Below are 23651 nucleotides of genomic sequence, written 5' to 3'. Positions count from 1 at the left end.
TCCACCAGGCCCTAAGCATCATATTGACGGGGCAGAGCAGAACTGAAAAGAACGTACTAACCAGTCCTGGATTAGACCCTGCACAGGGAAGCCTGGTATTTTGATGCTTACAGAGCTGCTTAATCATAAGATAATGCACAGCCTGTTCACACAAATTAGGGTGGGTCCTGTTTGCATAATGTTGATTTCAGAGACGAATTAATCTCACAGACGACTTGTTTCCACTGTGAATTTTATCCATTCAGCACATTTGATACGGGATCAGATCTCAGTCTGATGAAATTGTTGCAGGATGGATTCTGAGAGGAAGAAGGGAGGAATGGGAAGTGCATCCAGAAAGGTAGCTGGACTTCACTGTGTAGTTGCTCCTGGATTTAGGTTTAGGTAGAATTTAGCCAAAGCTTTATAACTTGAAGAGGATCTTTGCTTCTTGCAGGCCCTTTTGATTACAGGATGTTTAATAATAATTTATTCCCTATTTGTTTTGCAAATAATACAACTTCAGTCAAGGATTAAACATACCCCCCAACTCTCCTGCCCTTCTTGCCCCACAAATACAATCTGACTACCTTCCTTAAAAAAAATGCAGCTATTCATTACTTTTGCAGCACCACACAGGATCAGAGCACCAATTTTCAAACATTCCCTTTGAAATAAAAATCAATTCAGGACATCCACTGCTTCTTAAAAATTAAATTTTAATTAAACATCACTAAGAAATTAAATTTCCCTTTCCAGTCAGCTGGGTCAGGAATCGCCATGGGGTATTCTGACAAAGTTGCAGCTTTTCTTAGCTTTCAAAGAGGAGGGATCTCTGCTGATTCATTCACAATCAGCCCACTGAATTATACGTGGGATGCTCATGACTGTCCAAAGTCCTGAGAAGGAGCCAGAATGCACTTCCACAACTCCTTTTCACTGCAAGAAGCCAGGATGGAAAACACAGCTTTGAGGACTTTGTGGGTTCCTTAAAATATCTGGAGGTGCATATTTTGGGGGATATTTCAGAAACTGCCTTCTGGGCTCTCGCCCTATTACTACATTTTCTCCTGTATCTCTCACTGTAGCAGAAATACTAACACTTGAAAATAAGTCTTCAGACAGCTTATGCTCTCACACAGGGACCAACAAAGGAGGCAGCGGAGGATGTGGGGTACTGAGAGAGAGGGAGGAAGCTGTCGGTGATCAGAAGCGATGAGACACTGGGAGTTGAACGGCTCTGAAGAAGACTTGCTCTCATCACTACAAGCCTAGAAATCATCCCTAATTAGAAATGGCTTTTAATAGAAACCCTGAGGTTAATGGCCGTAACCGTGGCATATGGCTTTGGTTAAAATTAATTTTAAGCCACCCTAAATCACTTTGTACTCAGAAAGCCAAAAGGCTTTTCCTGCATTGCCCCAGCACAGGACATCTTCAGTGTGAGGGGCTGGAGAAGCACAAAAAGGTCTAAGCTTGGCAGCAGCTGACATCTAGATGGTTTGGGATGAAAAAGACAGTATCTGAGCAATGTAAAGACAACCTTTCTGGTTCATTCCCTGACTTGTACTGTCTCTCTGCAAAGAAAAGGCAGGACTATATGTCTCTGTGATGAAGCCCATTTTAACTGAGGGTTTGAAGGATGAAGTGGAAGTGTGGAGTTAAGGGCAGACTGGGCTCTCCCTCTTGCCTTACCCTAGCCTTGGGAGCAGTGTTGTGTATAGCCAGGACACCAAGAAAGGCAGAGTCTATATAAGACCTACAAAAGTCCGTGAGGGCCCTTTGGACTGAGAGTAAGAGACTGGTGAGGGAGCAATGGGCTCAGATGTGTCCCACAAGTGAAATATCTTTGGTGGAGAACTACAGGAGGGATTGAGGCCAGCTTACGATGTGTGAGAGAAAAGGGGTTTTGTTACCGCTGGCAAAGGGGACCTACGAAAACCTTCTCTTGAAATATGAGTTGTCTCCTTACCCTTAAAAACTAGTTGTAATCTTTGGCAAAGTTTGGTGCAGGTCAGGAGTCAACACAGACCAAGGACCATTCCCAAGAGGCAGTTTGGATGGGGCCACCTTATTTTGGAGAGTAAATGAGTAAAGGCATGGCCAGATGATGCTTACCAGCAGAAAGGTGAGACAGTCAGTGCCATTGCTGTTCTGTCTCATAATACAGGTGTACCCAGAGATGTGTCCCAGTTCAGGACAGAGCCTACAGAGAAATATCCGTGTTCCTTGGAATGTTACTACAGCCACTCAAGAGCTCCCTGCAGCCCATCCTTCCTTTTGACCCGTTGCTGAAACAAAAGGACTGGCACTGGTTACCTCCACCCAGTACTAGTTCTCCCCTGGGAACTATATTCCTGTTTTTCAAGATGTGAATACAAACTGCTCATTCCCATCTATCTTCCAGCATGGTTTCAGATTGGTTCTCCAAGGTTGCCTGCAAGTCCCCACTTGGCTCACAACTTCTCCCTGCTGCTGCCCTCCATGGGGTTTGTTTTCCAGCCGGTCTCCACACAGTGCTGTACTCAGGTACCAATTTAAATACCAATAGTGTCAGCTTCTTTCATCTTTTTTTCAAAACCAAGAAATTTCACTGACTTTCATCCTCTCTGGGTTTACAGCACTACATCAAGATCAACTTCTGTTTGGACCAAAGACCAGACTCCACCTTGGAAGTCCCAGAAGAAAACAGCCCTTTGACAGGCTTGCAAGAGTTTGTATTAGAAGTGCATTAAAATATATTAAATACAAGACCTTTGTGTTCTAAATGCATTAAATACAAGTTCTTTGTTTTCTTTGAGAGGAAAAAGGTGTCATGGAGAATTTGGAGCTTACCTGACCAGCTGTGCTCCATCTTCTCAGCTGCTTCTGCATAGGTACGTAGAAAGGCTCAGGTAACTTGTAGATATCTACCAGTAAGCTGTGTGACCATAGTCCAAAGACCCTAATCATTAAGTAATTTCAGCAGCTGCAGGGAGATCAGGACTTGCACCATCATCTTGAGATCTCTTTCTGCTACAGCTGAGCTATGGTGTCCCCTCAGCTTGTTTCTTCCCTGCAGGCCTCAGGATGGAAATCACAACACCTCATTCCATTTTGTGTGATGCTGTAGTCAATAGGGTAACTGCTTCAGTGGAGCTACCTCACTTTGGTGTGTGATTAGGTGCTAAAAGGGTGCAAGAAAGGGGTGGAGTAAGCTACAGCTGCTGGGTCTGACCTTACATGGAAGCAGATGAGAAGTAGTTCCACTGAATCTTAGGGGGTTGCACTCAATGAAACCAGCATGTGGTCAAAGCAAAGCCATATCCTAATATTAATATTAATATGTTAACTCAGTATTTCAGCCTCCTGAATCCCCTATTTATAAAGTACTTGGGGTGAAGGACTTTTCTGTTGTTGTTTTGCATTTGTGGAGAGGGTGGCATGGGGCATTGCTGGGATCTGGATGAAGTCCTCTGGCAGTTCAGTGATGATAACACTATTTACACAATAAAACACCCGTGGTGGATCTTGTCTATGGTGCTTAAGGCCCTTCATGCATTGGTGCGATTCATTAAAACTGCAGGAAGAATGCTGGAGCCAGCTAAATCCAACCTCACTGCTCTTGCTCCTTTTATACCTTGTGGAAGATACAATGAAGACGAGAGTAAGAATGAAGGGCATTTTTACAAAGACAAGTTGTCTTATTTTAAAATAGATGTATAAAATCCCACAGGATCCCTAAAAGATTCTCATGTCTAGGCAGGATGAGGTGCACACAGTCAATGCCAGGTCTCAACCTTCTAACAACATTCCCATGACATGACCCGTTTTTGGACATCCAGCTTGAAGAAAGTCCAGATGTGCCTCCAAGTGCAATCAGTGGGCATCAGAGTTCTACATCCTCATGTAATTAAGCTCTTTCAGATATTTCCCATCAAAAATCATCAAGGGAATGCTGCTCTTAATCACCACATCAGTTTATTTGACACTGCTTCGCCTCACTTCCCCAGTGGGCTTTTGCCATGTGTTGCTGTGGATCTTCCTTCCTAGCCAAATATTTTCATGCTAACAGTTTTATCTCCCAAGCCTCAGCCTATTACTACAAGCGTTTCTCCCAAAAGACACCAATCTCTCTCCAACTCATTAATGTCACCTTGGAGGAAACTAATAAAAGCGTATGTTCATTAGCTCTATGGGATTTTGCAGAGAATAACGGGTATTCCCAGGTTCCCTAGGAGAGGAATTATCATTCCAGTACTGCAGACAGGTTAGTCAGGGCTCACTAAGTTTAAGGGACTTGGCAAAGGGCAGTTAGTGATTTGGTGGCAGAAGCAAGATTGTAAGTGTGGATTCCTGACCCACTTCAGTCATAATTATTGTCTGCCATTAACATAACACTGACTGTAGAATCAAGAAGCAGATCCCTGTTTCCCTCTAGCCTCCAAACACATGTAACCTTCCCACCTGATTTTCAGAAATATTTGCTAATTCTATAGGTTTCATTTTGCAGCTTGGCTGAAAAGTACAAAGAAAATAATCAATAAACAATTGGACAATCTGAATTGTTCTCTCATCATTATTTCTTCAACATAAAACTGCCTTTGTGGACAAAAAAATCTATTCCTTTTTAATATATTTATTGAAAAATCTTATAAATAAAATCTTATAAGTATTTCAATAAATATATAGATATTTATTTATTGAAATAAATATATATTTCTTGAAAAATTTAATGCTTTTAGTCTGTAAAAAAATTGTTCACCCTAATATAGTTAATGCTAAATTAGAGACTAATTAATGCTAAATCATAGAATCACAGAATGGTTTGTATTGGAAGGGAGTTTCAAAGAGCATCTAGTCCAACTCCAATGCCTGTGGGCAAGGACGTCTTCCCCCAGACTAGGTTGCTCAAAGCCTCATCCAGTCTGGCCTTGAACACTTCCTGGGATGGGGCATCCAGAATTATTGCCTCTTGTCCTGGCACTGCAGACCCTGGTAAAAAGTCTCCCTCCATCTTTCTTATAAAGCCCTTTATATATCGAAAAGTTGCAATAAGGTCTCCCCTGATCATTTTTTAATTCCATTTCCCACCTGACAGACTGGAAAGTGATTGTGTGACAAAAAACCCATCTCTTCTCAGCTCTGTTGCATGATCCTATGTCTCTAAGCACTGTTGGGTTTTAAGGTTAGAAGTATTATTTATTTAATTTCCTCTCTCCACCCCTCAAATATTTCGCATTCAGACAGGAAGTAGTAGGAACACTCTTCAATATTAGAAGATGGTCCCGTCAGAAATGTTGGGTTAGGGTATGATCCTTTGATTTCAAATTGTTTATGAGACAGATGTCCCAATACTACTCTTTACTGTACATAGACTCTAGGTCTCAAGCCAATGTCAGCTTCATATACATTATAGATGAGATTCAGCTCACCTAAACTTAGCTGTCTCCACTGAGATCAAATGCCACTTCCAGACTTGGGGAGATAAATAATCTACCTGTTCAGGTTCTTCTCTCCCTTGCAAATAACTCCAACCCTTTAACCATATAACACTTTACAGTGCAGAAAGCATCCCCAGTTTATGGGCTGGGAAACAAGGATAAAAGGGATGCTATGATTTGCTCAGAGTCCTGCAGCAGGTTGTGGCATGACTAGGATGCAGCACGAGAGAGCCTGGCCCATCCTGACTAATTCTGCATCACGCAGATGTCATCCTGTGTCAGACTGACACTACAAATAGTTCTTGCCCACATTAATGCTTTTGTGCCCAGTAGTATAGTTGTGTGTGTGTGTGCTGTACCATATTCTCAGAAAGAAGTATTATGGTGTCTGAATTTAATGGATATCATCAAAATCATCATCACATCTTTGGGACTTCTTCCATGCTATCAGATTGGATTTGGACTGGCCAAAGGACGTACAAACAATGGGGAAGTGGGCAGTAATGTGGATATTGTGGTTGCAAAAGTCACATTTCCATAGCACTTTAAGCTTTTTCTATTTTCTTAAATCTGAGAGTGTTTGCTAAACCAGAAAGGTTCAGAACTGGACACTTTCTATTTTCATTATGTTCCCCTTAACCTACTAAAACTACATAGGTCTTCAAACTTGTAGAATACAATGATGAAAATGAAGCCTAACTCTACCAAGAAACTGTTGATTACAGATAACGGAAAGAAATAAGGACAGCACATGAAAATAATAGTAATAAAAAAATCTACTTTCTATGAATGTTCTGGGTGAGCTTGGGTATTGCTATGAAAAATATTAATTCTTTTAAAAATATGCATCATATCTTTACAAATATCAAACAATCTCACTCTGCCACTTATCAATTTTATTTTTCCTTCATGTATATGGGCTATTCAAGAGGAAAGAGAAAAAGCTGTGTAAAATGCATTTTCTTTTTAAGTGTGTTTATAAGCTAAACCTAGAGTTTTCTTCAAGTTTCTCTTTTTTTTTTTTTTTTTTTTCCTTAGAAGGATGTTTTCTGCAAGGAAATCATCCATGGAAAATGTTTGACCAGCTGTATGCTTATCTTTAGATCTGGAAACACATGCAATACATGGAAATCCCCACCTCACTTGAAGTTTCAAGGGGATGACTGGTTTTTGTGCTCATGGTTCTTTCGATATGAGTAAGTGTTTCAGTATTTGCTTTTGTTTGCTATCCATCCACTCCAGTTCAAGGAAAAATACAGGAAAATTTCCCGTTTTGCCATTACAGTGCATGATCAGCACGCAGGGATCTGGGAATCTCTGTGCCTGTTCATTTTTTTGCAATCCCCTGAACAAGGCCTTGGTCTTGGCTCCTTCTTTTGTCTTCAGGGAATTTTAATCTGGAGATTAACTTCCAGCTTGCAGGAAATAACGGAGGAGACCTGGATATATCTCGATATGGACTAGCCAACAGAGTTCAGTCATTTGCACTGTTGCTAGCATAGTCTTTGGCTTGATTTTGGCCCAAGCTTTCTGGCATGAACCCAATGATCGCCAGCCATGGGTCAGGAGTTAGCATAGTCCAAGGACCATTCCTCATAGGTTGTTTAGATGCAGTCACCTTGTTCTGGAGAGAGTTTAACTGTATGGATTTTATCAGACTAGGCCAGCTGGCCATACAGGCAGAGCATGGGCACTGGTCCTGGTTAATCTGCCTGTAAGCAACTATTTGGGTTCATCATGGAGTGCTTTTTTTCTCTGAGGTTAATAACTCAAATGCATCTTTATACCATGGAGTAAAGTAGCAGAAGGGTCTTGTCCTTTGGTGAATGTTGTCCTACTAAAATCCTTGTCCAACTGCTTTACCTATCAAAATCCTCTAAGCAGAAGATTTTGACATCCAGGTTATCCAAAGGATCCTTAAACAAGAACTGTTTTAGCAGTTCATTGGAAACAGCAGCCTCCCATCCTCTCTCCACCTCCGGTAGGAATTCCAGGAAATAAAATAATAATAATAATAAAGGGGAAGAGGACGTTAAGTTACTTTTTCCAGTTGACCGTATATCACTTCATGCTAGTAGCTGCCTTTTTTTTCAAACCCAGAGTACCATAAGAGTGTGTGTTGACAACTGCAGGATTCTCACAGGCTCATTTAGGCCTGCATTCCCTCACCTTCTGGCACACAGTTAAGGTCCCTAAAGGATTTTAACTGGCTGATCTCTCTTTGGAGCCCATGGAAAGAGCTGGTCCTCTCTGGAGGAGAGGAGAACTCAAAACAGGAGGATCACTGTTAGAAGAACCTGTTGCTCTTTACTGGGATGAATCTAAGCCTCAGGAGCCATTATGATCTCTTTCCAGATGTAACTATATTCCAAAACCCCCAATCCAAAGTTGAGGCTGCTCAAGATGAACATCTTGTATGATCACTTTCTCAATACACATACCAGATTGGAGATTTGTATGCTTCCACATGCCCTCTCACTGGAGGATGCCCTAGATGTTGAGTTTGAAAAACACAATTATCAGATTACTACTCTATTGGATACCAAGACCCAAAAATGCAGCTATGTGATAATTCTGCAAAAGACAGTGATGTTGGAGAAGGATGCCATCCTGGAAAAAGTATAGAAAACACTGGAAGACCCAGGGAAAAAGCTGAGTATAGCAGTAAAACTCTGCTGCACTGGAGTTGCTGTTGGCCAGCCCTTGGAACAGACTAATGGATTGGAGATGGTTCCTGGCCTCTACTGCAATTCAGTGTCTGACTTTTCTACCTCTTCATTTTTTCACCTGTAAGACTGAGGGTGAGGGTAAAATATGGGTCTTCGATGTAAAGACATCTGGTTTTGTTTGCCATCCAAAGCTGCTAAATTTGGAACTCCTTTTTCTGTTTTGTTGGGTTGTCTGATGGGTTTTCTTGCCAAGCTTTGATAAGTCCTGGTCACTGCACCTCCCACTTGTGTCCTGCAAGAGGCCTGTAGTTCAAAATCCTGCTGTTCTTCCAGGAGAACAGCACTCTCATCAGGAGTGGTGGGTGCAGAAAGTCTGCAAGATTTGGCTTCTCTTCATACAGTCTGACTGGATTGCCACCTCTGGTCTCATTTCATACCCCAGCCACGAAGTGTTGGTAACACTTAGGAAAAAAAATATTACATGTGCAAATACAAAAAAAGAAACCCCAGAACCCCAGATGTACACACGCACACACACACACATACACACACACACACACACACACACACACACACATACACATGCAGACCTGCTTCAGCTTGCATTACAGGTTCTCAACCCGGGAGCAAATCACTTGGGAAATTTAATTAAACTTTAATGAGGTACTTTGATTGCTGGGCCGTACGCCTAGTGAAATTAATGTACAATGAAGGGGTGTCTCGTCATGCTGCTGGCAAAGCTGGCAGGTTCATGTAGAGCAGAGCATGTCATCCTACATCACCTTTTGAACTCGGGAAAGCAGCAGGGAAGAACAACCAGGAAATTCTAATGGGTCATTTAATTACAGCAGGTCCTTTAAGTATGAGTCCCATACATTGAAGAAACTCCTTCTGCGTTAATTTCAGGGTTCTTCGGGAGGTTGGGGAATGGAAGGAGGCAGGGTGGTGGTCTGGGCTGTGGATTCCTTTCTCTTCTTTTCCTTGAGTAGGCAGGAGCCTGTACTGGAGATTTGACATGGGAGATCCTGGAAGGTGATCCTGGAAGGTGATCACCTGCTTAGGTGGTGAGCAGGGAGCTCCATAGATCCTCCATGGGACCTTGGTACACAGCTACCCACTTACCAGAGAAAGGCACTATTTTGTTGCCAGTGCATTCACCACAGTATGCTACCACACCAGACTCCTTATGAAAAGGATCTCTTTTTGAAAAGGACACCCTTCTGTAAGCATCCAGGAAAGCGGCTACCACATGCTGGGGTAGAAGAGAGTTGCAAGGTTTACAAAGGAGAATCACAGGATAATTCAGGTTGTAAGGGACCTCTGGGGGTTTCCAGTCCAGCCTCTCCCTTGCTCAAAGCAGGGCCAATTAGAGCAGGTTGCTCAGAATCTTCATGATTTGAGCTTTCACTGTCTCCAGGGATAGAGATCTCAGGGCCACTGTGGGACCCTGTCCCCAGGTTTAACTACTTCCAGAATTTCACTTGCTGCAACTTTTGTTCATGGTGTTTTATCTTTTCCTGCACATCTCCCATAAGACACTCTCTGTCTTCTCTACAGCCCCCATTAGGTAAGCAGAAAGCAGTAGTAAGATGTTCCTTGAGCCTTGTCTTCTTCAATCTGAGCAAATCCAGATGCCACGCTCTCCGCATACATGCGTTTCAAGATTACCAGAAAAGATAACCCTCTGCTTTGACCTGTATCAGTTTGTCAGCAAGAAGGAACCTTAAAAAGAGAAGCCTCAACCTTCCTGCATTTCTGTTTGATCCTTTAGAGATCAAAAGATTCATGAAAGAGGGATCAGTGGCAAGATAGAATCCATGCATGAGATTTTCCAGGCTAAGATCCAGAACACCTTTGATTCCAGAAGAAGATTCCAGAAGAAAACATGAGCCTTGAAGCCACCTATTTCAAGGCAACCCTAGAGATCCCAGTTTAGAAATACAGTCCTGCTCTATGCTCAGGTACATTGACGTTATAAACAACAGATACAGGAGGGGGACCAGGCAGCATCTTCCTCAGAAGCTTGTAGGGAAGACATTTTCAGCTCCGAGCCTCACATCATTTGTCACCAAGACAGGCTCCTGGGAGGACAACTATTTGGAGTTTTGAGTGCTAAGGGTTCGCAAAGGGTTTGTTAATCCCCTGTCAGGAATCTCTGGGCATACTCTAGTCAGTGCTCTAGTGTTGCACTGGCCATTGGAAAGTCAGAAGTGGTCAGCTACCACAGGGACATGGAGATTTCAGCATGTCTCATGATGGCCAAACAGTAATGAAACGTCCTGCTGCTCCGCAGCCCTACCAGGTCTTTCTGTGCACATGACTGTATATTGGCTCTCTCTTGTAGACCAACCCATCCCTGTAGATGAAGCCTCAAGGCAAAGCCCTTTACCTCCTCTGGTCTTTTTACTGCACACAAGTGCACTGAATAGTGCTTGGAACATGTTCCAGGAGCACAAATGCTTAACGCAAACCACCGCATGAGCTCTTGAAATCTGAGATGAGCTCAAAACAGAAAGTTATGTGTGAAGATGCCAAAGGATCATGTACTGTGTTCTTGGAAATCTGGAGGCATGGAACCAGTAGCATTATTTCTTGACATTTCTGTGTCATCATCCATCTTACAAAACCAAGCCGTCAGTGCACTGACACAGTGTGGCTGGGAGGGGCAAATGGTTTTGTTTTCCACTGTTTTTTCATCAGGACCCATTCATTCCTGCTTCTTTTTTCAGCAGACAATACAACTTCTGCACAATCTGAGCATTTAAGGGTGGGTGGGACTCTGTCATAGAACCCTAGAATCATGGAATCCTTTAGGTTGGAAAAGACCTTTAATACTATCAAGTCCAATTGTTGACCTAATGCTGCCAAGCCCATCACTAACCCATGTGCCCAAGTGACACATCTACACGTCTTTTAAATGCCTTCAGGGATGGTGACTGCACCACTTCCCTGGGCAGCCTCTTCCAGTGTTTGACAGCCCTTTTGATAAAGAAGTTTTTCCTAACATCCAATCTAAACCTCCCTGGTGCAACTTGAAGCCATTTTCTCTTGTCCTATCACTTGTTACATGGGAGAAGAGATCAATTCCCACCTCATTACAACCTACTTTCAGGTACTTGTGGAGGACAATGAAGTCTCACCTGAGACTCTTTTTCTCCAGGCTACTGTACACCAGGGTCTTGAGATATGAGTTGCTGAGTAGAGATTGACCAGTGGGCATCCAGCACTCCAAGCTGATGAGCAACTCCTCCATCTCTCCAACTCCTTGGTTCACTAGGGTCCAAGGGAAAAGCTGAGTTTGTGCAGCAGCAGGATATTTGCAGAACAATCAGGAAGACAACCCTACCCAAACCCTCTGCTTTTACATCAGGGCACGTAAAGCAAACATAAAATAAGGCTCAGAGCTGGGCATCATGTGAAGAAAAAATGAATCCAGCAACTTCTCATTACTGAGGGGCTGTGGTCTAAGTTCAGCCATTTTAAATGATGCATCTGCTGTGGTGTTCAAGTTGGGAGCCCTGCTACCCTAGGATCTCAGTGGAGACAGCTGAGCATGTCTGGGAAGGAAATCCCACCTTAAATCGCTGTTCAGGCTTGCCCAGATCTGTGCAATCACTGGTGAGGGACTTAGCAGGCTCAGTTAAATGTTAAATGCTGAGTGGATACACCTAAATCTGCCTGTGAGATGAAAGAGGCAGTGGCCAAAAGAGGGGAAAAAGTTCATGTGCAATCGATCCTGCAACCTGATCATGCAACAAATGCCCTTCACTGCATGATCACATCACGGGATCTCCTGCAACTCCAGGTGTCCTTCAATGCCTGGCACCTGGAAGGAGCAAGGAGGTTGCACAAACATGCACCAGCCCAGCATTTCCTAATCTTGGAGCACTTGACTCTGCAACTGCAACACTTCTTCCATCCTCCTGGGTGTGGAGGAGGGAAACAGGAATGTTTTCTAAGGTTGTAAGGTTATAAGATCCCGACAGACAAAACCACCCAAGTCCCACACTAGCATTACCTGTGTTCATATTCATAAATGAATAGGACCAGGATCGGAGGCACACACATTTCTGCAATGACCCTCCAGTTATTTGTAGCACATTCTCTAGTGTGATTTTGGCCAAGGTCAAGTGGCACTGATGCAATGCCCAGGTAAGGTTCAACGTGAGCAAAGGCCAGGGGCCTTCCACAGTAAGGTGTTTGGGTGCTATTTTCCTCTTTTTGGAGGCTGAGAGGGTTTAGTAGGAAAGATAGACCAGTTGGGCCCAGAGCTGGCCAGTTTATTTTCCTGCATAGATGCATCCACATGAGCTATGAGGGCACCTGAAACCTCCATGCCACTGGGGCACAGTAGGAGCCTGTCACCTCTCCCAGGTGACATGGGACGTGTACTCTGTTGAGGCTTTCACCAGTCTGTGCTGACAGCTGTGAAAAAGAAGACCAGGGGACATGGCTTTCTCCAAGCCATGGCAGTCTGACATCCATACTCTGTCTTATCTACTCATGAGCAGCCCAATCATTTCTACACCTTGAGCCATTGGTCCCTCTCTCATCTCTTTTCTATTAACAGCCTTTGGCCTTCCTTACTGTAAGGTCTGTCAAATTCACCTAGTCCAGCAGATCTAGATGACATTCTTCATCCTTTCCCAGTCTAGTCTCCATGCAGAAGATTCCTTCCACTAGTCTGGTCCTTTTCTTCTCCATCTTCAGGTTCCTCATCCAATGTTCATCTTTCCACTCCTGCTCTGTTCCTTCCCACCCTACCCTTCCTTGCCAGACCAAGCCTCCCTCTGCAGCATCTGTCTCCAGTGCTTGACATATATTCCTGCAGTGAATAAAGAGAAAATAAAGTCTCAGCACTCTTGAGCTAGACTGATGCCCAGAGAGGAAGTCTGGAGGTCTCCAGACTGGAAAAGAGATGCCTAAAGGGGTGGGATATGACATATGACATAAGCTCATCTAGTTCTAAATCCCCCAGCCATGAGCAGAGACATCTTCCACTAGACCAGGTTGCTCAGAGCCTCATACAGCCTCACCTTGAACACTTCCAGGATTGGGGTATCTACCAGGTCTCTGGACAACCTGTGCCAGTGTCTCACCACCTTCATTACAAAATTCCTTCCTTATGCCTAGTCTGGATCTACCCTCTTTTTAGTTTAAAACCATCACCTTTGTCTTATTGCTAGAGGCTCTGCTAAAATGTTTGTCCCATCTTTCTTATACGTGTACATATATATATATATGTATGTATATGTATGTGTGTGTGTCAAAATAAGGGGGGTATCGTTGGGAATACCATACAGGTCAGAGCTCATAGTGCTCCTGTGTTCAGAGACTCATTAGACCTCAGTAGCCTTTTCTACACTGGAGAGATCCGAGTGGTGACAAGCTGTGGTGTCGTGTGATGCTCAAGACAAGAGGTCTGGCCATGATAGGAGAAAATCAAATAGCTTGTTCCAGGTCAGGGGTGCCAAGGAGCCTGTTTTAAACTGTTTTCTGCATCCTCCCTGCCTTTTGGCTGAAGCCCAAAAGAGCAGCAGGGATACCCTTTGCTTGCCAGGCAAGCAAATCCAGCCTTTTCCACTCAAGCTGCAGGAAATGCCCCGAACAAGCCAACACCACCACCAAGAACTAAAGCAGTGATTTGTTTCTCAAAATGAGAAAATGGGGGGTGTGGGGAGGGGAAGTGGAGGCAAAGAAGGATTTTTGGTACTTTAGCTGGCTGGGGGGGCAGTGAGACCTACTATCCCTTGGTACCCAATGCCGCCCGCTCCCTGGGATGCCGGGAGGGAGCAGCAGGATCATGACTCAGCCCCCATGCGAGTGAGTTTCCTTCCTGCACCACCAGCCCAGGCTTCTGATGTTTTGTTTGCCACGAAGCTCTGGGGGCCAAGTGGGAGCTCTTGGAAATCAAAGAGAAAGAACAACATCTTGGGCTTGCCGAGGCGGGGTGCGCCCCGGCTGGCCCGCAGGGAGGAGGGTATTTGGAGTGCTGAGGGAGCAGAGGTGGGAGCCCTGGAAGGAGGGCATGGGTCAGGTCTCCAGCATGAGCTTTCTTAATTCCAAGCTCTCCCTGCATGCAGCAATGCTCCTCAGATGCCCTTCAGCTTCTGTCGAGAGCCCTCATGGGGTCTTCAAGCTCTAAGGAGGAGAAGGAAGGAAAGGAGCTTGCCCTTCTTTCTTCTCAGGGTGTTCTCCGGTTCCTCTCTCTGACCCACTGGGTGGAAAACGGGACCCCAGAAGTCCCCCTTGCATTGAAACGGGAGTAAACAGGGGTTGGGAGGCAGATTAATGAGTTTTCAGCCTTCTCTCTATTGATATCAAAGACAAAACTTTCAGTCAAAATGTGGTTCAATGAAAGCAAAAAAATGTCCACAGACTTTCTGATAGTACCCACACTCAGCTGCTTGGCACTCAGGCCCTCGAGTTGATGTGGCCACATCCAAACCTTCCCTGGGTTTGCCCTCGCTACCCTGCCCCAGGGCTGGGGCAGGATTTGTTGGCCTCACACCGCTGTGCTGGGGTCTGTGGTGATTTCAGTGTGGATGGTTGTGGTTGAGGGCTGGGGATCTTGCTTGTACTGGTTTCTTGACCACTGTGAGCCTAATACAGGTCTCTCCATGTCCCTTCCAGTGTCCAGAGGTGACCTGAACATATACCAGCCTTCCGGCAGTGCAGAGGTTTTGGCTCGAGCTGTGTGAATAGTGCAGAGTGGTTGCAGGAGCACACAAGATGCATTCAGAAGAGGAGGGTCTGGTCACTGGATTTTATTTCTTTATTGCAAAAAGATGGAGAAGATTCCTATCTGTCTCATTCCCTCCATACCCACTGCACAAGCTCTCCCTCCTTCCCAGCTTGCTGCGCACTGCTGGGCCATCAGCCAACCCTTTCACCATCTTCCCTCTCTCAGCATCTCTGCCTCCATGGATGAGAGGTGGGTAGGAGCTAACCCTGGACCTTCAGGCACAGGGACTGGTGTGGGTGGCCTTAGCTCCTGCCTTGAAGCCTTGAAGCCTTGAAGCCTGCCTTCTGAGCATGTCCTGACTGGGGGCTGGATCTCCAGGTAGGCACCAGAGGTGACATGCTGGATTTGCCACCAAGGTGACTCTGGATTGATTCTGAGCCTGAGCCCACAGGGTTCAGCCTGCACTACCTATCCCAAGGGGCTTCACCCCAGCTCCCCCCTGCCTTTGCCTTGGCACTCAGGCCCAGCGGGGAAGGAGAGACCCCAGCTGCCCACAGCCCACTTCCCCAGAGCCAAGCCCTTCTCCCCCATCACCCACCTCCATCCCCTCGCCCCTGTTTTCCTATTCCCAGCATTTACCCTGCCGCACGTAGCCCTGGGGGAGCCGGAGGACTGTACACAGAGGGAGAAGTTATTTTTCCTTGACATAAACATCCAAGCCTTTCCTCGGCCCCTTCGCTTGAAACGTGGAGGTAGGACCTGGACTCATAACATCCGGCAGGAGGGGTTGGCCTTATCTGCCAGGAAACACTCAGCTCCGGATACATCCTCCCCTGCTCCCGGCACCCCAAGCAGCTCCCATTGGCAGTGCCGGGCAGGAAACCACTCAGCAGCTTGTCTCATTCCCTCCTCTGGAGGGACGGGAGGGAGGGCCTGATCCTGTCCTCCCTGCATGACTTCCCATGGGGTGCAGCAGGGTTCAGAGTCAGGGTGGAATGGGCGCAAAAGAAGATGGAGGGGGAAGGTGTTTACTTGTGAGCAGAAAGGGGTTGACAGGCAAAAGGGGATCTTTGGGAGCTGGCAGTGTTGAGGGTCTCTCCTAGGCTCTGCCACTGATTTGCAGGGTGACCTCGGTCAAGTGTCCTCACCCCCTTCTCTGCCTCTGCTTTCCTCCCCTGTTTCTGTTTTGAGAGCAACAGAGGGGAAAAAATCATTTCCCAGCTAATTTGGTAGCAGCACTGAGAGCCCCTGCATGGGGTAGAGACCCCTTATGCTAAGGGCAGCACAAGCACTTAGTCCTGTTAAACTCTCGGTACAAGACAGTTCCTGTGCCAGTGCTAGACAGAAAAAGGATGGGAGGGAAGGAAGTGTTACCTCTGGTTCCCAACAGGGAAACTGAGGCACAGAGCAGCCACATGGCTGTTTGTCACTGAGGTCTACCCCAGCCCAGTGGCACTGGGACAAGCAGACATGGCTGGTGGAGTGAGGAGGAGGAGAAGCCACCCCCTGCTCAAGGGATGCAAACTGACCCACCCTGGCAGGACCAGGGCATGACACACACCACAGCTCCCAGACAGCCCAAATCCCAGCGCTATCCGGGAAGGTGACCTCACCCCTGCTCCCAGTGCCCAGCACCATGACCTGCACAGCCACAGGGCCAACGGCTGGCCAGGGCCACTGGATGCCAGGGCCTGAGGACTCATACCCTGGCCACCTCCTGGTAAGGAGATATCCTAGCTCTGGCCCAACCTGACCCCCCTGAGCAGGAGCCCAAATGCGGTGTGAGGCCATTTTATCCCTTCCTGCAGCCCTGATTTGATTTTCCTGCTGGTTCCCAGCCCATCCCAGCCTGGAGGAAGCAGACCACAAACCACAAGGCTTTTTTGGCATGAGCAAAGCCAGCCTTGGGCTCAGGGTCTGGGACAGAGAGGGAGGAGAAACATGCCCAGGGCTGGTGCAGAATGAGTCCTGCTTGGTGTTGAGACCCTCAAAAGTCCATAAACCACCGTGGCCATCAGTCCTCTGCAGGTATGCCGGCTTCCCAGGGAAAAAGAAAGGCTCCTTGCCACCCCTGGTCTGGTCCCTGCAGCGACGCCCTGCGTCCCAAAGCCACGCTGTACGGCAGGGGGAAACCCATAGTGTTGCATTTTCCATCCCACCGGAGAAGGGGCAGAAGGCTCCAGTCCTGAGTTCCATCTCTGCCGCCGGTGTCCCAGGAGGTGGAAGCCGGCTGCTCCCAGCGCTGGGTGCGTGCCCGGATCCGGCCGGCGAGCCCTGGCTCCCAGGGAGCCGCACCTCGCCTTGGCTGCAGCTCCCAACGCCCTCGGGGGCCGCGGCTCCCGGTTGGGGCCTGTAGCTCTTCCTGGCGTGCAGAGAGCACAGGGACATGCTCCCACCTCTCCTCACGTGGCTCCAGCTTGAGCAAGTGGGGACAGGCTCGGCTCGCGGGAGCCTCCGTGCATCCCAGCCTGGTGGGCTGCTTTGGGGTGGGATGCATGGAGAAACCCCTTTTTTCCAGGGAAACCAGACTCTGGCCATGGTCACACATGCTGGTGGGAGCTCTTGGTGTGGGCTTTGCCTCCTCCAGCCCCCGATGTGACTCTGGCTGTGAGAAGGAAAGGAGAGGAAAGGCTCACGGGGTGTTGCAGTTGATCCCATCACTGCTTAGGAATAAGGAGCAGGACAGGCGGGAGCAGTCAGAGAGAGGGTCCCGTCAGGAGGATGGCGACAGACTGAACCTGGCATGCTGGTGGCAATGCCTAGAGTTGAACTTGTTGTGGGGTCAGGAGGGCTGTGCTCTGCCTCCTCCCCAGTGCAGTTTAAAACCTCATTACACTGCAGCAGACCTGGCAGAGGGGGACATTTACAGGGTGCCCGGGGCAGGGTGCCCCTCTAAATGAGGACCTGTGTGGAAGGAAGCAGCCTCCTGGTTCAAAGGCAGATTCAGGTTTGGACACACACACACAGGGCACCCCTGCCATGAACAGGTTTTAGTGTGCTGCTAAGGGGCTGTGAGAATCCCTTGGGCCTGGGGCAACACAGGGATGATGGGGAGAGAAGGAGGAGGGAGGAGCAGGACTTCTCCAGCCCTGCTCCTGCTCCTGGCATAGTCCCACATGAGTCAACACTGCTGGACAGAGAGGCCAAACCGGCTCATGCCGCCTCCCTCCCTCCAGCCCTGATTCACATATCCCCTTGGAAGAGGGACACTGCCCCAGCCAGGCTGGTACAACAGCCGTCTCTGCATCACACCAAGCATTGTGCCGTTGTGCTGTGCTGGTGCAAGAGCCACCACAGTCGATGGTGCCAGCAGAACATCCAAAGTTGTCCATTTTGTTCCCCCTCAAAGGAAGAGGTAGCGTGTGTGACGGAAGGGCTGTCTCAGGGGGTGGCACTAGTGGAGTATAAAGGAGGACCACAATCACAGTACATGGTGCATCCCCAACTACTCATACAGCTTTCTACCTCCCGGGACCATGGGCTCCCTGAGTCAGAGATAAGTCATTTATGGGAGGCAAGCCAGCCCAGTTGGGTTGGGTCGGGTTGGGTTCCACTGGGTTGGGTTGAGTGACCTTTGGAGACTTCTTCCAGCCAACACACATAGGTGGTCATCACAAAGCGCACTGGAAAATTGCTCATCCACTTTTCCGCTTTTTGGGGCCAAGCAGGAGGACACAGGCTGGGAAGACACTTCTCTGGGAAGTGTGAATGGCTTAACCTCAAGGACATGTGGACACAGCCTAATTTAATGTCTAACAAGAGTAGGCTGCGATGTTGGCCCCTGGACTGCAAGATGGCCTAAGCTTTTCTCTTTGCTAGCTATGCCTGAAGGGCACCACTCAACATCCACCTTCAAGAGCACACTTGACGCAGCTCCCCAAATTTGACCCACGCTCCCACATCTCAGGCCTCACTGCCTTGATCTGCATTTGCAGCATGGAGCCCTTTACATGGCCCTCACACTGCAGAGCATCTTAAGTGGTGCATCAGCATGAACTGCGAAAGACAGCCTTAAATGTGAACAAAACCCTTGCTCCAGGCACTGGCACTTGCTCCATAAATAGGCAACATCCATCATTTGTGCTCGCCAACACACCAAAGGCAAAGCTCTGCCTTAACTTCATGGTAACATCTACATAGGTGCTAAAAGGCCATATTCATGAGATGGCAAAAGTAGGATCAAGGCCATCAAAGTGACTTGCTGCCCCTGCGACACCCCATGAAAAGCGAACGCATGCCTTGAGTCGGTTTGCTAGAAAGCAGTCCACAGTTTGTAAAGATAACCACAGATCTTTTTTATTAAAAAAAAAATGGAAGTAGAAAAGTTTGGCTGCAAATACCAACAAAAAAACCCAATTTTAAAAAATAGCACTTGCACAGGAAACGTTTCTGTTTTGAAAACTTTGTCAATAGCTCCAGCAATTCCAATCGTAAAACAATCATCGTATAAAAACATATCTATTTAAATTAAATATTTTATGCAAACGCGTATCTACACTCATTCAAAATGCATAGAGTCACACACAAAAAAGATGGAATGTATTAGCTTAAAAACCTGTGAAGTTGGAGGGGCTTTAAAGCATTATTTGCAATTATTATTAATACATGTTTGGGACCGAAACCAGAAAATCATAGCCACGCTACTAACTAATCATTACCAAGTGCCATACAGTAAACACTAAGATTAATCATGTCATATAACTGATTTAAAATAAAGCTTCATCTTTATGAAAAGGAAGAGAACTCGAGCAATACAAAATCCGAGGGGAGGAATAATGGAAGGAATAAATCAATGTACAGCTTTATTACAAGCAATAATACGCCAGAGTTAGAAGAGGCATTGGGCACTGCGGCTCCAAATGTGAAGCATTCGCTTTCGAAGGATGGTTGATAAAAACTATGTCTGCTACATCATCACCTCTTTGCCAAAATGCTCATCCCAGGACCCATTCCCGGCCCGGCGGGGAGGGCAGCTCATGCAGCACCCCCTTTGGCAGCGCTTTTGCTGGGAGGCCAAGTGGAAGCCATGGAGGGGAAAGATGCCAGCCGGATCCTGCTTTTCCAAGGATCTTACCCACCTCTGGAATGCTCAGACTGAGTGCCCTTGGGGCTGGTTGCCTCCCCCGCAGCCCCTGTGCCACCGCAGCATCCCTGCTGTACCATCTCCTCTGGGGTTTCCCAAGGGATGAAGCTGCCAACTCACAGCCTGGGGGTACGAGGACAGGGGGTGGTTTAAACCCCAACAGCATGGTCAGGCAGGTCGGGGCAGCTGTGGCAATGCTGACACCATGAGCCAAGAGTGGCTTGCAGGCCGTGCACCCTGTCACCAGAAACTCCCCTCTTTCTCCCACGCCTTTTCCCCTCCCAGGGGGTTATGTGCCCTTGCCGGGACTTCAGAGCTGCCATTTGTGGGATGCTGCCATCCTCCCAACTCCAAAGCAGAGCTGGGGGTGCCCCAAACTGGGGGGCTGCCTTCCGATGCTCCCAGGAGCATCTCTGCTTTGGAAGAGGGACTTGGCCAATGGGCTTTGGCATTGGGAAATCCCCCCCGCATCATTTGGAGCAGGGCACCCGAGGCTTTGCACCAGTGGTGAAACGACGACCGAAATCCTTTACCTACACCACCGAGGAGACTCCACAGCCCTTGCACTTTGGGCTCGGTCACCCTGAGGGGCGGTGAGCGATGTCCCTGGGCACAACGCCTCGTAATACTGTGTCGCGTCCTTCCTCGGCCGGTCCAGGCGGCCCTGGCTGAGGCTCTAAGAGACGCTGTAGTTATTGTAGTAGGTGGCCGTGGCATCGGCAAGGACGGAGATGAGGCTGGTCTCAGAGGCATGGGAGCTGCCAGACGTCGGGATGTGTCCATTGACCAAGACCCCACTGTGGTGATCACCATGGCCGGGGTTGTTGAGATACTGGTCAAACTCATTGCGGTCCATCTCCCCCAGGAGCTCAGCTTGGCTTAGCTGGTCCAAGGTGTCAAAGCCATGGTGGTCGGGTGGTGGGGAGAGCTGGCCCAGGTGGGCATGGAGGGTAGGGGGATGCAGGGAGGGGAAGGCGGGTGTGTAGTAGCTGGGAGGAGGAGGAGGAGGAAGGGAAGGGCAGCTGGAGGCCGGTGGGATCATGCAGGCCCCCGGCTGCGGTATGGGGCTGAGAGGGTGGTGGTTGCATGGGAGGGAGCTGCCTGCATACTCCGGGGAGTAGGTGGCTCCAGCGAGGTGGGAGCGGTGATGCTCATCGGGGCAGGGTGAGGAGAAGAAACTCTGCTCATGGTCTATGGCATCCAGCGGAGACATCTCCGGGGGGGTGGGCAGCCCGTAGGGGTAGGTGTCCACACTGGTGCTGCTGCCACTGCCTGGGGCCTCCCGGTACCCCCGGATGGATGGCAGCCCTGGGCGAGGGGGGTACTCACCCGGCCCCTCTTTATCCCCCCCGGCCCGGCCGCAGGTCCGCTTCTCTGGCACCACGTTTTGGTCCCGTGTCAGGCTGCCCAGCAAAAACCCGGGGTCCACCCGCTTGCAGATGCGCTTGACCTGCTTCTTCCGCCGGGGCCGGTATTTGTAGTTGGGGTAATCTTGCATGTGCTTCACCCGCAGCCGTTCAGCCTCCTCCACGTAAGGACGCTTCTGCGAGAGGCTCAGAGCCTTCCAGGACTTGCCTGAAACAGAGAACAAAACTCCTCTTAGCACCCGCGGCAGGGGCAGGAAAGGTGGCTGCCTCCCAAAGCCTGCAGGCACACAACACAAGGGCAAGGTAGGGGCTCTGAGCTGGCACACATGGAGAATGCAGCCTGCAAACCCTTTGGGAGGATGGGAGGGCAGCAGGAGGATGAAGAAGGGGGGGATCAAAGCCACTGTATGTCCTCCAGATCTCCCCATCCCAAGTCCCTGCACAGGGTGGGTTCAGGGTTAGCTGAGCCTCACTGCAGATTAATCAGGACAAATAAACTCCCCCAGCTCCATGGCCTGATCTTCCAGTGCTTCTGTGGGACGGAGATCATGGCTGCCCAGCAGGGATGGCCAAGGCCATGCCTGGCTGAGCAAGGGTCAGGACATGGTGTCCCTGGATGTGTCCCAGCCCGTGCCCTGCCAGGACTCACGGGGTGTAGGATGGACCAGGGTGCTGCAACCTTACTGCTCCCGGTTTGAGAGACACAAAACATCCCCAAGACAGAGGGTAGAGAGCCAGCGCTGGGGCGAGGGGGGTGTATCCCGCGGAGAGGCTACCCCAGGCTGTTCCTCTGGGTAGGGGGAGAAATGAGGATACAGATCAAAGCATTTGATGCCTTCCCACTGCCAAAGAGACAGCAGAAATAATACTGGCAAGCTGAGATGCTGCATGGTAATGCAGCAAGGAAAAAACCCAAACCAGCAAAGAAAACACCACAAAACTGTACAAGGAAACACAAACTTTGGGTAAGAGGCTGGACAGCAAGGCTGTGTTGCAATTCGGGCAGTTCTTTCTCAGGCTGTCTGGGCTGGTGCTTTCTGTTTGCCCTCTTGGTTTCACATTAAAAAAATCGGACTGGGAGAGGGGGGAAATAGCGGATGGGGAGTGGGAAACAAATTTGTGTTTAAAATGGGTTGTTACCTCAACAGAAACAGCAGAAACACACAGAGAGTGCCATTCAATATTGGTGTGGGCTAGTGAGCTTAGGGACAAAGTGGGACAGCAGGGGCAGGCCAGGAAATCTAGGGGGTCCCTCCTTGCCCAGCATGCAGGGGTCCCCGCCACAAATTGCACAAGCGGCTTGCACCCCAGCAGGGTTTGCACCCAAGTGGCTGCATACTCCAGGGTCACTGCTGGGCTTTGTGTCCTGCAGGGCAGGTGCCCCTTCAGGCATTGCACCCCACAAGGCAGCCCTTGGATGTTGCCCCAGGATGCTGGACCCGGCTTTGCACCCCACAGCCTGGACATGCTGGTGCAGGGGTGCTCACTCACTGCATGCCGGACCTGCCTGTATCCCATGGGGTGACCGGGAGGATGCAGGCACCCCAGCATGCCAGACGCAGGCACGGCTTGCACCCTGCAGAGCAGCAGGGGTCGTTCCCGGTTGGGCAGGGTTCATACCCCAAAGGACGGCCGATGGGTGCCCACACCAGGGTAATGGATCCAGATAGGGTCTGAACCCCCAGGGATGCCCGGGTGGGTGCTCGGACGTTCACCCCGGAGTCGCACCCCCGAACCCCGCACGCCCCCTCTCCTCACCGAGCATCTTGCTGAGCTCCGCGTTGTGCAGGTCCGGGTTCTGCACGGCCAAACGCTTCCTCTCGTCCTTTGCCCACACCATGAAAGCGTTCATGGGCCGGCGGATGCGGCTCTCGGAGCCCTTCTCTCCCGGCGGACACCGTGGGGGCGGCCCCGGCGGGACCCCTTCGGCCGCGTCCCCCTCCAGCCGCTCCGGCCAGGGGAAGGTTCCGAGCAGCGCAGCCATGGCCCGCCCCCCCCGACAGGCGCTGCCCGCGGGGTCCCCGCGCAGTCCCAGCCTCCTGCCCGGCCTCCCCCGTATTTATGAGCTCCTTGGAGAAAGCCTCCTCCAATGACACCGAAGGTGCTCGCTGCTCCTCCTTGTTTGCAAACTCCTGAGCCCCGGCCGGGGTGGTGCGGGCAGAAAACTTCTCCCCTCCCCCTGCCCAGCACCGTCCAGGGGGGGCAGCTCCCCCAACCCCCCCTTTCTTCCCTCACCCCCCTTTTATTATTATTATTAGCTCTTATTTTGCCCACTGAAGGGGAGGGAGGACGGAGCTGGAAACGGCGTTACCATCCCCAAACAGCCCCGTCCCCCCCACTCCCCGCCCACTGCACCTCAGAGCCCCCAGAACTTCAGGGCTGGGGGAAATATCTAGAGAGGAGATGAGAGCGCTGAAACCTTTTCAGGGCGCTCTGGAAAGAAGA

At 49.1% G+C, this 23651-nt stretch overlaps 1 protein-coding gene across 1 annotated transcript; it reads right to left on the bottom strand.

Moving 5' to 3' along the window:
• Positions 1–19026: 19026 nt before the first annotated feature.
• SOX7 (SRY-box transcription factor 7) lies at positions 19027–23246 on the bottom strand. The gene is made up of 2 exons (XM_065681882.1): positions 22965–23246; positions 19027–21414 (listed from the first exon to the last, which is right to left on the bottom strand). The coding sequence occupies exons 1-2, from the start codon at positions 23188–23190 to the stop codon at positions 20516–20518; spliced, it is 1125 nt and encodes a 374-aa protein (XP_065537954.1). The 5' UTR covers positions 23191–23246; the 3' UTR covers positions 19027–20515.
• Positions 23247–23651: the final 405 nt, after the last annotated feature.

Source organism: Lathamus discolor, chromosome 5, assembly GCF_037157495.1.
Source record: "Lathamus discolor isolate bLatDis1 chromosome 5, bLatDis1.hap1, whole genome shotgun sequence".
Classification (NCBI taxonomy): domain Eukaryota; kingdom Metazoa; phylum Chordata; class Aves; order Psittaciformes; family Psittacidae; genus Lathamus; species Lathamus discolor.
The sequence above is the reverse complement of the archived record's forward strand: the minus strand, read 5'-3'. Positions and strand labels throughout refer to the sequence as shown.

Coding starts and splice junctions, on each gene's coding strand:
- SOX7 (XM_065681882.1), bottom strand. CDS start 23,190: ATGGCTGCGCTGCTCGGAACCTTCCCCTGGCCGGAGCGGCTGGAGGGG. Junction 21,415..22,964: donor GGAGCTCAGCAAGATGCTCG/GTGAGGAGAGGG, acceptor TCTCTGTTTCAG/GCAAGTCCTGGAAGGCTCTG.